Here is a 13,347-nt window from a genome sequence, read left to right as displayed (position 1 = left end):
CATTCATATACATATTTTTAATAAACACTTAGGCTACACTACTATATTAAATGTAAAGCGTGGGTAAGCGTGGGTAACTGCCAAAAGTCTCAGTGAACTTGAAGAATACTTTTTTTTCATTTAGCTTGTTGTTCTATTAAATACTCCTAAACTGAACTATGTAATTAAAAATGTATAATTTTCTTAAAACCTCAATAAGATGAGCTTTTCAAAAATGTATAACACTCTATAATTATTTCTAGAATGTTTTATAGAAAATTAACTTTTAAAGTGATGAGGCGAACAGGTTTGAATTGAACATTCACAAAAATAGTAAATAGTACGGCTTCAAAAACTTTGTTTTTATATATAATTATGGGAAATTCCTGCTTAATAGTTATAATTGACTATTAAACTGTTAAACAAAATTGAAATATAATGTCAGTAGCGACATTATTAAAAGACATTTACGCTATGCTGTTATTCCACCATTTTCCACAGTGCGACCGTGTAAATTACAATAATTCCCGATATTTTAGATTTTCTTTAAATTTAAAAGATAAACAGAACTTTACTAAACTTATTCTATACATGAGTAGTGCAAAAAAAAAAGTAAATTAGGCAAATAACTTATATATTGCGCTCTATTTTTGAAGCAGAGAGTATAATAGGCCGGGTGAATAAAAATGAGCAATTGCTTTTACTCAGTAATTGGTCAGCTTTACGTGAATTAAAACTTCAGCAGTTTTCCTCATATTTTTATTCAAGTAAAGGTAAGCAATTTACTCAGTAATTGCTCAATTTTACGTGAATAAAAACTTAAGGAAAGTTGTTGAAGTTTCTATTCACGTAAAGCTGACCAATTACTGAGTAAAAGCAATTGCTCATTTTTATTCACCCGGCCTAATATGTTTTGAAGGTCCAGTGTTTGGCAATAAAACCTAAAAGTAAAATTTGCTTTTAGTTAAAAACCAGTCATAATTTTCAGGATTTGTAACCAATCAAAAACGTCACAGAAATACGCAATGATGGTTTCGACCAGATGGTTCGATGCTGAAATTTTTTCAATTTTTATTGATGAATTTAAATCTGTAAGATTACAGTATTTATTACGACTGCTTGCTTAGCATTAAGCATTGTTGAGAATTCCTCAACCAGTTTTAAAGTAAATTATTGCTCTGGATAGTTTGAACATGGAACCATTTTTCTTGTGTTAAACCAGATTCAATTGGGGCTGGTTAGTGAAACCGGTGACCTTGCGTGAGGATGAAGCTAAGACATTGATAGCAAGAATGGTTGAGTCTTTAATCCACTATAGTTAGGTTGGTAAAGTTATGATGATAGCTTAATGATATAAACTCTCTTGCTGCCTCTTCTATAGAGCGATTCGGCTAGTATAAAACAATAATAAATATTCTACCGAGCTAGTGTAATGGACCGACAATTTGCATTAATTTGCCTACTCGACGAGAGGCAAACTAATGCAAATCTCTCAGAGTGCTAAATGTTTAACCTCAAACCTCATTACTATTACTACAGAGATATGGAGTACGTAAATCTATAGTAAAGCTATAGTGAATCTTCTTCGTGGGTATATCTATAGATTGGTAATCAACTCAACATGGATATTCCCTCAAAATGTGATACTCAGTATGAGTATATTGATGGGTTTTTAGAATACTGATACGCACAGCTTTGGACACTGCAGGAGCTAAATTAATTGTGCATTAACTTACAACTCATACCCAAGGCTTTTAAAATAGCAATTCTTCTAACGGTCTCAATGTCTATTGCGATACGTCTTTCAAACTTAATATTTATTGCAATAAAGTTTTCTTCAGCGCATAACTTCATGTTCTCAGTTCAAACCTTCAAAGAAAAACTGATTTGACTAGCGTTACCACATAGGAGCACGAGGATTACACAACTTCAAACTAAAAAGATTTCCCTGAGTTTTTTTAAACTTAATATTCACATAATTTGTTTCATAGTATTTACGCTAAGGCTATGAATATTTTTTAGGCACAGGATTTTTTCTGAATTAAAGAGTTCCAATCGGAACAAAACTTTTAAATAAAGTAATAGTCATTGACAAACACTAACAGTGAGAGATTTACAGTTTCAGAAGCTTTGATTTATTGATAAAGTTTCAAAAACTTGACATAAAAAAAGAACTTTGAATAAAAAAAGTCTGAGAAATTCGATTTCATTATCCTTTATTTCTTTATTAAATGTTTTTCTAATCTTAAGTGTGAGTAATGTGAGTCATTTTGGTAGAGTTTTACAAACACGGTTGACATAGTTAATACCTTTAGCATTAGTTGGGACAAATACCATTAGCAGAATTACAAGCAAGAGTACATTTGACTTCAAAAAACCATTGTTTTGCGGTTGTACCGTCACAATTTGGTTCCACGTCTATTCGAATTTCGTTACTATTGACATTAAAATTGATACTTGCAGTAGTTTCTCTTCCTGTACCTACACAGCCAGTATCAAATATCTGTTCTTCGTCTTGAAACACAATAATGCGGTCGGGGACAGTGAAGGTTTGATAATTAAGTTTGAATATACCTACCTTTCTCCCAAGATTAAAGCGTACTGTTCTAGGAGTATTAGCACCTTCTACTTTTCCACTCCCACACGTTTCGCATGACTGTCCACAAGATGCTGCTTGGGAATCAAGACACTGAGAACCGCATGCAGCAGAAAGACTTGAGGCACTTGAACTAGGTGATACTAATTGACCGCCTACTGCATATGACTTCCAAAAGATTTCGGCACATTGAGATCCAAGACGAACACATTGATTTTGGAGCCACTACTGGTATTTGATAAAGCTCACTGCCATCATTCAAAGTGCCTCTCTTTAAAAACCCTTGTCCGGTTGAAGTTAAAGATAATGGAACAACATGCAGATCTGTGGAACTACCGAATTGAATACCAATACCCGTTATAGAACCTAGCGAAGACAGTATGACAAAGAGGAAGGTTTTACGGCTGCTTACAAGAACGTCGTTTGTTGGATCGGGATTTATTCCAAGTAATTTTAGCACAGAGTTGTTTGCTATAAGAGGCGTCCATTTTTTTGAAGCTTCTTTAAGATTAGAGAGATCGACTGAGTAAGAACCATTCGGAAGTTGTATTTTATTGATGATTGACTCTGTAATTTGTTGGTTAAAATCTGTTTTTTTATCCTGTTCTTTTTCAGTAAACACGACAGCAATTGTAGTCAAAGTAACAATTTGGCAGACAACACCAAAGGCAATACAAACATTTAATATGACATGCATTACAACAATAAAAGTCGCTGTTAAACGATATTCACTAATCGGTATAAGTTTCTGATATAGTAATTTTTGGCAATACGGACACAAAGTTTATAGAGGGGATTCTAAAGAAAAGATAGGATGTAAAAATAAGTGCAAGTAAGTGTAAGTACGAATATATTTTTACATGAGTTCAAAGTGAAACAATAAATTTTAAATATGAGCTTATACTAATAAATGAAAGTTTATAAATTACAATAAGTGCATTATGAGAACAATGATTGTGATAAAAAAGTAGGGGTGGTTTCCACCAAAACCTCTTTTGGATTGATTCGAATAACAAAGTTGATAATGCTTGCAAAATGTGAAGTTACTTTTCATTTATGAAGTTTACATCAAACTCGAAATTTGGCTTAAATTCTAATTGTTAAATTTTGATCAGTTAAAATACGGAATAATACACTAATAATGCACGGAACAGTCACTTTTTTATTATTTTTTAGAGTATTCATTTTTATTGACAAAAGCTTCTAAGTTGTTACTGAATTCGTGTTTTCGAAAAGATAATTCATGTAACTTGTAGGTTCTTTAAACAATACTTCTATAAAAACACTTAGGATTAGGAAGTTTAAAAGGGTATTGAAAGGAATTTGATTTTTCTCTTCACACGCGTTTCGCCAATCTTGTTCAACCATTAACAAATTTTTTAGTGTTAATGAAAATGGATAATCACGTATACCATTAACTTAATGAGCCAATAAATCTAATTGAAGCAACTCAAGCGAGTCAAATTGGGGTTAGAATAAACTTTCGTTACTTTAGTGATGATGAAGCTAAGATATTATCAAATAAAACGCGTTTATTTTACAATATCATAAGTTTATCATCACTTAAACAACAAATTTTAACAAATCTTATTTTAACATCAACGAAACTCGATAGTAAATAGTTGTTTTAGTAAATATAAGTATGAGCGTTTAGCTACATCAGCGTTTTTCCAGTTACATTAGCGATCGAGATCCGAAAATGTTCGATTGAAATCAGAAAAGCTAGCACGAAAAGTTTTACAGGACTAGAAAGTTGTTCTACACAATTAATTTTTTTTTTCTATTCTTGGAATAACAAAAATATTGAATATATTTTATTTAAATCCTATCAAAAATTTTTTATAATTTTAAAATAACTCCAATCAAAAATTTTTCACGCCACATTACTTTTAGTACCCCATACCACTTTCGCTTTTCATAGAGACATACTTTTTCACATAAAAACTTTATTATTAAAAGAGAATATCTAAATATGAACATCTTCAAAATGATTGAGATCTTCAAAATTATAAAAAAATTGACTTATTTATCTTGATTGAAGAACAAAGCAAAAAATCAAAAAGTCAACGTCAAATATATGATCACAGGCCAATATATTCATTGTGATCACAGGCCAATATATTCATTGTGATCACAGGTCAATATATTCATTATGGTCATATCGAACATCTTAAACTTCATGGCTCAAGCTTTTAAGAGTAAAAAAGACTTTTACTGTTGTTCCTCCTTTCACCCTCCCCCCCTGCCTGTGAAGATGGTGTGTTAACAAGGAGGTATATTAGATATTAAGTTTGTAAAAAATGTCTCAAAAATTTCATCAAAAACTTGTTTGAATCAAGAAACTGTGAATATCCGACGTAAATACGAAATGAAGTTGCAACTTTTTTATATTTCGCTCATAAATGTTATAATTGTTACAAGTGTTTTAAGTAAATCTAATAACTGAAGCTCTCTTTAAATTAGAAAATTAAATGTAAACTATAATTTAGAATAGAAGTGTAAACTATATTAACAGTGTGAACAGCGATCAAGAAAAAAACTTTCTTTATCAATATCAAAAGTTAAAAGAATAAAACAATCACTCAATACATACGAGCAGCTTTTTAATGAGTTGATACTCTTTCTTCAACTCTCTAAATTCTTTTTTCTTCTAGGGATTATCCAACAGAATTTTCTTTGAAATGAGCCCTGATTTTATGGAAAAAAAAGCCATGAGCATAAGCTCCACACGCAGGTAAAGCGAAACTAATTTAGAGTGTACTTTTCTGAACAATAAAGTTAATCAAATCTCTAATCCTCTATAGTAGTTGCGCTAATACATCGGTTGTCATGGCTTTACGATTGTCACGAAATTTTCTAACTCAATTTTCTTCTATAACGATAAATCATGCGGCCGCGGGTTGCTTTTTCTAAACAGACTTAAAACAGAGAAGGAATTTTTTTTGTTGAAAGAGGGTCTTTTTCTGACCATATGTCACGTGTGATACAAACTTGCAAGCGTCAATAAAATGGTGCTTTGTGTGCTCTTAAAGCTTCTGACGTGATAGGAAACATGTAAATACTTAAAGTAACAGTATTGAAAATTTAAAACCCATCTTCAGAAATTTTAAATATATGTTAGCCAAATAATAAGTAGTTACTTTTGATTTTTCTTAGTTTTAGAGCAATACTGATCTGTTTATTTAAAAAAAAACCATTCTTTTTTCTAAAAAAAACCCTTTCAAAAAAACCAAACGAAACCATTTCCTTGTTCGATCGTCAAAATTTTGAGCTTTGAATGATAATAAGAAAAACTGCTCTTTGAAGGGGGTGTACTTGTTTTGGTCTCTTGTTAATTTCTGTTGTATTTTATTTATTGGTAAGCTTAAACTTTAAAGTGCATTGTGCAGTAAGTTATTGAACCAAACAAGATCAAATAAAAAATCGGGAAACCTTAAAACTAGGAAACCGGTTTAAAACTGGTAATTATTAAACAACATTTTTGGTTAATGCAGCTTGCATTATTTTTAAACATTTTGAGTGTCTCATGAGTAGGCAAGCACTGTAGGGTAAAACAAAAGCAAAAATGCTTATTATTTTGCATTCTTACAACAATTACTTCTCAAATTACACAAAGAATCGAATGACTTATCACTCAGTCTACAACGCAACATAGTAATAAACCAACCTACTGCTGAAAAAGCTCTCTCTGTTTTTACAGAAGTAGGTTTATTACATAATAAAGGATTGTACAATAAACTCATATTTAAAGAACGTTTTCTTGTCGTTTCATAAAGATTAAACCCTTTTTCTATAGCCAAAAAAGCTTCAAGTTTCTGCTTCTCTTAGATGTTGAACTCTTAACCAAACTACTAAGCTTTTCAGAGAGCGTCTTAGTTGTTGGCATTTTCTCATCATCATCATCAAGGGGAACATGATCATATACAGCTTCTAAATCTTTTTCTGCGTTTATCTGAAAAATGAGACAACAATCATCTACTGTTCTTATCATCGCTAAAACTGCACAGTCTTCGTTTAGAAACTTTTTCTGTAAAACTTCATATGCTTCTTGAACCATCCGACAAAACAAAACGAAAAATAGAATCAGCGGTAAGAAGAGTTATATCTTCTGTGTACAGGGTTTCAATTGCCAACTTTATGGGTAATTGAGAACATTTAAGATCTTCCAAATGTTCTTATTCTGCTTCATTTACATTTCATTTGCCTGACAGATCTACAAGCGCCTTAGATATTGCACTATATAGCAGCATAAACCTCTCAATCGTACGTAGCATCGAGTTTCAACGACTTTTGTAGTCTCTCGAAAGTATCAGCTCCTTTTTATTTTCTAAAACTGCAATATCTCTTTCTGTTATGGACTCCTGTTAAACATTCGGTTTTCCAAAAAGGTCTGGGGTTGTCATGTTGCAGGATCAGTTTATAAAGATGATTTGGTCATTTTTATTAGATACAACTGGTTGTCCGAAATTTCTGCTGATAGGCGTAATGAACTTTTGTTTTCTATCAATCAATTTCCAATAAACGATACTCTCAGTTCCCCACCATATACAAAGCACAAATTTACATGAATGTGGATCTTTCTTAACACGCGGTGTCGCCAAGTCATTTTTGTTCACCCATTCTTTTTCATGTTAATATAAAGGCACCATTTTTTATTTCCGGTAACAATTAGAGATAAAAATGGCCAATTTTGTTGGGAGGGAAAGTAATGTCTGGCAAGCAAATAAGCAACAACTCACTAATTTTAGTTGTTTCGGCTTAGTTGGCGAAGGACTCAAACACTTAATTTTTGGACTTTTCACAATTAATCAAGATAATTGAGCACTGTCTGGGGCACAGACGAGTTCTTCAGCCAGTTTTCGAGTTATTTGACGATTTTCTTCTTGAAGAAGGGTTTCCAAACATTCCTTGTCAAATTCCACAGAGCGCCCAGACCGAGGAAAATCGCTTAGCTCAAATTAATCAATTTTGAATCGATTGAACCATTTACGAGCTGTTCTTTCAATTATGAAGCCTTCTCTTTTGAGTAGGACCAGGTAATGCTGGATTACGATTATACTCAAAAAAAATAAGGTGTCAGAGGTCTTGATTTATTTCTATTAAAGTTCCATAAATATGAATTTATAAAAGAGGTTTTTAATAAAAAGAAATATCAGAGCTCCAAAAAACATGAGAAAATAAAATAAAAGCTAAAAAATGTTATACTACTCCGAATGCAAATCAGTTGTTTTAACAAAATTTTTCATATAAATAAAAGAAGGCACGAATTTATTGGACAACCCAATATATTGATTATTGCGCAAACTTTCTTTATCACAGAATCAATTTTTAAGACTAGAACTGGCCCATTTAACATCCCAAAACACTTTTTGCAAACAGGGTGATACTTTGTGTAGTAAAAACAGTTCTCTTTTAATTTACAGCTCCACAAAAATGAAATAACTGTTATACTTGCAATAAAATAACACTAACATTTGTATTGCCTTATCGCCTAAAGTAACATGAAAATAAACATCACATTTTAAATTATAAAAAAATCTGTTGATTTACAATATCTATTCGGAATATATGAAAAAACAAAGAAGCTATGGATTTTCAACTTTTAAATCTCTACTTTTTTTTTATATATTACTTGAAAGAAACAATAAGAAATGTTTTTTAAATTATTAAGGTAATATTTTTAAAAATTATGCAAAACTTACAGTTTTTACTTGAGAATTATTAACGCTACATTTAGGGTAGACCGGGGGAATGCCGACATCTTAATACAATTTGATTTTTATAATTTTTTCTAGGTTAGTTACGATTTTGGTGAAAGTATCTAAAGATTTGTCCTAACTTTCTGCATCAAATTGATATGTAATGTTTTAAAATTACATACATTACAAATGTTACATGAATGTTTTTCATGATTTAAACACAGTGTCGGTATTTCCCCAGTCACCGGGGTAATTGCGACACCACTTTGGGGTAATACCGACATTAGTTGTTAATAAGACAATTATTTTACCAAAACATATTTTATTGTTACATAGAGTAAATGAACGTAGTATATAATTGATAATAACAAAGTAAGACAGGTTAACTCTTTAAGATACAAAAAAAATCTTTTTCAAATGGAAGATTAATGAGTAGGGCAAAAGTCACAAATATAGTTTTCAGGGGAATCATAGCCGTTACAATTTGCATGCGCCCATTTTCCACAATAGACACAACGATACCAGAGTTCAGTTTTTTTTCCATATTCACCACAAAGTAGACACATCTCAGAGTCCTTTGAAAATAATTTAATTGCTTCGTCAAGCTCGTCATCATCACATAGTTTAGTTTCATCAATATCTTCCTCAGAAGTTGATTCTTCAAAAGAAATTTGTCTGCGACACTTCCTCTTTGTTGTTTTTCTTTTAGCTGCGAACTTGTTTATAGGTTGGGTATTCATTTTAGTTTTCACGATTTTTCCAACATTGCTAGACCTATTCTTCAAGAGTTTAAGTTTGACTTTAGGTATCACCTTAGGGTTGTCCATAAGTTGTGAAGAATGTTTGTACTCACATTTGGATTTTTTTTAGGTATAAGAATAATAGTTGTAGATAATTTTGAAAATGTATTAATAAATGTTTTGCATTCTATATATTACTTTTTTCACTTACTTCATATGATTTAGAATACCAGCACATGATGTTCAAGATGGTTTCAAAGATTCTTGAAAACCAGGAGCTCATTTTAGCTTTAAACAAACAACCCCATAGTAATTTTGCATCAGGAAGCTAGACACTATTGCAGAGTATGATGATTTTATCAAAAGTTTAAAAGATGATTGTGTTCGACTTGATTTGATAAATCTTTATCCATATATAAAACTTTATAATCCATATAAATTAAAAGTGAAAATAGTTATTTTTGTATAATTATTTTGCCAAACTTTCATTTAGGTTAAACAGCTCAGTTATTTAGGTGCAGAAAATTTTAAATAACTGACAAGATTGGTCATGAATAGGTTTTTTTATTATATTTTGTATAGCAATCATTTTTCGTATTTGTGGTAAATATATTTTTTATGTATAGTAATTATGGAAATCAATAATTATAAATTGTGTAATATTTTTCATAAATTTTATTATTTATTCGATATGCTTTTTAGATTATTTACAAATAACCTGTTGACACAGTCAACTTAAAAGGTTCTGATGGAAAGATTGGTTTATTATCAACTAAACTGTATGGCTTAATAGAAGGTAATCTAAAATAAGTTTAAATTATTCAACTTTTAATTTTGTTAAAAATCTGTTAAGTTAAATTTATTTCCAATATATTTGATAAATATTTCCTACATGATGCTTTATTTGATTTTCAGAAATCGTAAAAAGAAGATTTGAAAAGGTTTCAAATGTTGAAATTAAACAGCAAACTGGACAGTATTGTAAAAATGAACTAAAACTAAAAAGAAAAATTTTTTATTGTGTCATAAACATTTATTAAACCACGCGATGACGTCAAGTATTTTTACAGTAATTAATATATGGTATGAAGTTGGTAATTATTATCTTATTTTTAGTTACGAATAGGGGAGAACCTTAATGAATGGGACGATTATTGAATGGGACAAACTCAGATTCTTATAGAAGCATCGATGTAAGGATATTCAAATTCCTGTAACAAAGAGTGATAGAAACAAGAACTCAACTGACCGACTCATCCATCCTATTGCTCTATGACCGTAATGTCAATTGATGTTACTGTGTTTTCGAATGTAAAATTTGTGTTTTCGAATGTAATTTTTAAAAATGTTTTTTTTTTCTGATTTTGCAGCAATTTTTGAAGTTATGGAAAATAAAATTCCATGCTTAAATAGATAGCAGTCTCTAGTACTACAGTGAGTAAAACATTCAAGCTTAATTAATGGTGTTTTTGGTGTGGCTAATCATTTTTGGATTAAGTGATGCGCATATTGAATGGGTCAAAGTACTACCTATTGAATGAATTTAATAAAGTATTATTTACAGCTCAGCAGAGGGATGCTGCAGTCCCTTACTTTTATCCCCATGGGTAATGGGTATTATTTACACACTTTTAAACTGCAATATTTTACTTAAAAATAACTAAATAAAATATTCTAATATGAGAAAGTTCTGCTTTGATTGAAATGTATTTAAAGTTAAAATGTTTAAAGTTAAAAATATTTTTTGTGTTGTCTTTATGTATGTATCTATATATTTAACTACATTTACAATTAATAAACTAATTTGAAAAATGATTGAATTAAATACGCTTATTTTTAATTCTTTTATGTTTGTCCCATTCAATGAGACATACTTAATGAATGGGACAAATGTCATGCTCCAATAAAACTCTCTTTTTTCCAATGGCCAAATGCAAATCCAATTTTTTTGTTTTACTATATCATTGAGCAAGAGTCTGTGGTTATCAAACATATTTAAATATATATATTAAACAATTTTATCTACGTTTAAAAAGCATTTTGCAAAAACTGTCCGATTCATTGAGGTTTTCCCCTAATTGTCAACTATGTCACATTTAGTATAAATAACGCTGTTTTCTTAATAAGAATATATATAAACAAGTTACAAAGAAGGCGTTGAGTCGATCTTCCTTAGTCAGTTAAAAACAAAGAAATATTCACAGCACAAAGTGGTGACCCTGCCAGGACAACTGGAATCTACTGAACACTCTTCAAGCTATCAACTGACGTAAGGAATCAAAGATTACAATAGAATTTAAAATGCCTCCGAAGCAGCGCGAAGATCCAATTGCTACACTACCAAGGAAATTGGAACTAACATTAACAAAAGTTGAGCGACTTGGTCTGGAAGTACGCATATCATTGAACAATAACGATATACACACACTAGATAGATTAGAACCAACCATCAAAGCAAAACTGTCAGAGACTTTTAACTTAATCCAAAACATAGAAGAATTAAAAAGAGACGAAGAAAACGCCGACAATCAAGAAATCGACAACTGGTACGAACAACAGAACAACTTAGTTAAACAGCAAAGCGAACTTCTGACCTCGCTGGAAGAATACCGTGTAGAAAGAGAAATTACGAAAAAGAAGAAAATGCACAAAGAAATTGCTCGTGTAAAAGAAGAACTAAATGAACAAAAACAAGAAACAGCTCAAAGCATGTACAGTGCACACACAAATGATTGTAAAGCAAAACTTCCCAGGCTACAAATTTCAAAATTTGATGGGACTATTTTGGATTGGGTGCGGTTCTGGGAACAATTCAGCACAGAAATTGACAACAGAAGCTATCCTCCAATAACTAAATTATCATATATACGTGAACTAGTATTAAACACGCCAAAAGAGGAAATTGCTGGACTCCCTTTTAATGCAAATGGTTAAGAAGAAACGAAAATGATTCTAAATCAAAAATATGAAATCACTTCTAAAATTATATGCCAGCATGGTCGTGATATCATGGATCTTCCCTAAATAAAAAATACCGACGTGGATCAAATACATAATTTTTACAGAAAATTAAATGTAAGCATAAACTCGTTGAAAACTTTATACAAATTGGAAACAGCAGAAATACTGTTACGTGAAATTCTCGATAAACTGGGCCCTGTTAAAGCTGATATTACTCGAACAGATCCAAAATGGCGAGAATGGGGCTTTGAACAGCTAATTGAAGCTCTACGTGAATATACCTTACGAAACCCAGAATCATCTATCGGACGAACAAGAAATAATATCAGAAAAGAAAATTTAAAACCCCACAATAATTGGGAGCACAAAAATCAAATGAAAAAAAACACTTCCAACGTAACGAAACTAAAAAAATTGGCTGTGTCTACTGCAGTTCGCAAAATCATCGTAGTCACGAATGTACGAAACTTCATTCAACACAGCAAAGGAAACAATATCTTAAGGAAAACCATCGCTGCTTCAACTGCACGTCAACAAACCACTCAGTATCCAACTGTCGTAGTAAACGTTCTTGCTACTATTGTCAAGGAAGACAGCATTTATCTATATGCACTGGGGTTAATAAAGACGAATCAAAAAAGGGTATCCTTATGGCTGGATACGAAGGGCAAACTATTCATCCCACAGTTGTTGTGAACGTTAGCAAATATAAAGTAAGAGCACTCTTGGATGCGGGAGCTGGTAGTTCTTATGCTTCATCTACGCTAATCAAGTACCTAAAGTTAGAGCCAAATAATTGGGAATTGAAAAATATTGAAACAATGACTGGATCAGTACATCAGAACCTTCTGTTGTTCTACACAACTCTATATTCAATAAACGGACGCAACAGCCTTGATATTAAACTCTACAAGCTAGAAAGGAAAGTGCCTACAGTGCTACAAAATCCGAGGATATCAGTCCAAAAAAAGAAATTCAAACACTTAGAGGGATTGCATTTGAAGATGACTGCGATGATCATAAAATTCATCTTATAATTGATGCTGGTGATATTGCAAGAATAAAGTTGAAAGGTTTCAGGACTGGAAATGATGGAGAAGCTATTGCAGAAAAAACAATATTTGGATGGAAGGTTATGGGACCAGGACAAAGCACCTCGGACTGTTTATATTTTACAAAGTCAACCAACGACTGTTACAAAGAACTATATAGCTTGGATGTTCTTGGTCTAGAAGATCAAAGCGAAGGGAATCAAAATGAAGTATATGAAGAATTTAAAGAACAGCTACAACAAGACTCGACTGGTTCTTATCACACTAGATTACCATGGAAAGTAGAACATAAAAAACTAGCATCTTATTCAGATGGGAGT

General features: G+C 31.5%; 2 protein-coding genes across 2 annotated transcripts; one reads left to right on the top strand and one right to left on the bottom strand.

Moving 5' to 3' along the window:
• Window positions 1-889: 889 nt before the first annotated feature.
• Window positions 890-5,310, bottom strand: LOC149883679 (uncharacterized). The gene is made up of 2 exons (XM_090098187.1): window positions 5,169-5,310; window positions 890-3,373 (listed from the first exon to the last, which is right to left on the bottom strand). The coding sequence occupies exon 2, from the start codon at window positions 3,270-3,272 to the stop codon at window positions 2,709-2,711; it is 564 nt and encodes a 187-aa protein (XP_089954313.1). The 5' UTR covers window positions 3,273-3,373; window positions 5,169-5,310; the 3' UTR covers window positions 890-2,708.
• A 4,837-nt stretch (window positions 5,311-10,147) lies between these two features.
• LOC149883678 (uncharacterized) lies at window positions 10,148-13,132 on the top strand. The gene has a single exon (XM_090099120.1). The coding sequence runs from the start codon at window positions 11,316-11,318 to the stop codon at window positions 11,946-11,948; it is 633 nt and encodes a 210-aa protein (XP_089955246.1). The 5' UTR covers window positions 10,148-11,315; the 3' UTR covers window positions 11,949-13,132.
• Window positions 13,133-13,347: the final 215 nt, after the last annotated feature.

The sequence above is a fragment of the Hydra viridissima genome, unplaced genomic scaffold (genome assembly GCF_058129835.1).
Source record: "Hydra viridissima isolate aposymbiotic clone 2 unplaced genomic scaffold, HvirCarnegie_v1 scaffold_9, whole genome shotgun sequence".
NCBI classification, from domain to species: domain Eukaryota; kingdom Metazoa; phylum Cnidaria; class Hydrozoa; order Anthoathecata; family Hydridae; genus Hydra; species Hydra viridissima.
The sequence above is the reverse complement of the archived record's forward strand: the minus strand, read 5'-3'. Positions and strand labels throughout refer to the sequence as shown.

Coding starts and splice junctions, on each gene's coding strand:
- LOC149883678 (XM_090099120.1), top strand. CDS start 11,316: ATGCCTCCGAAGCAGCGCGAAGATCCAATTGCTACACTACCAAGGAAA.
- LOC149883679 (XM_090098187.1), bottom strand. CDS start 3,272: ATGCATGTCATATTAAATGTTTGTATTGCCTTTGGTGTTGTCTGCCAA.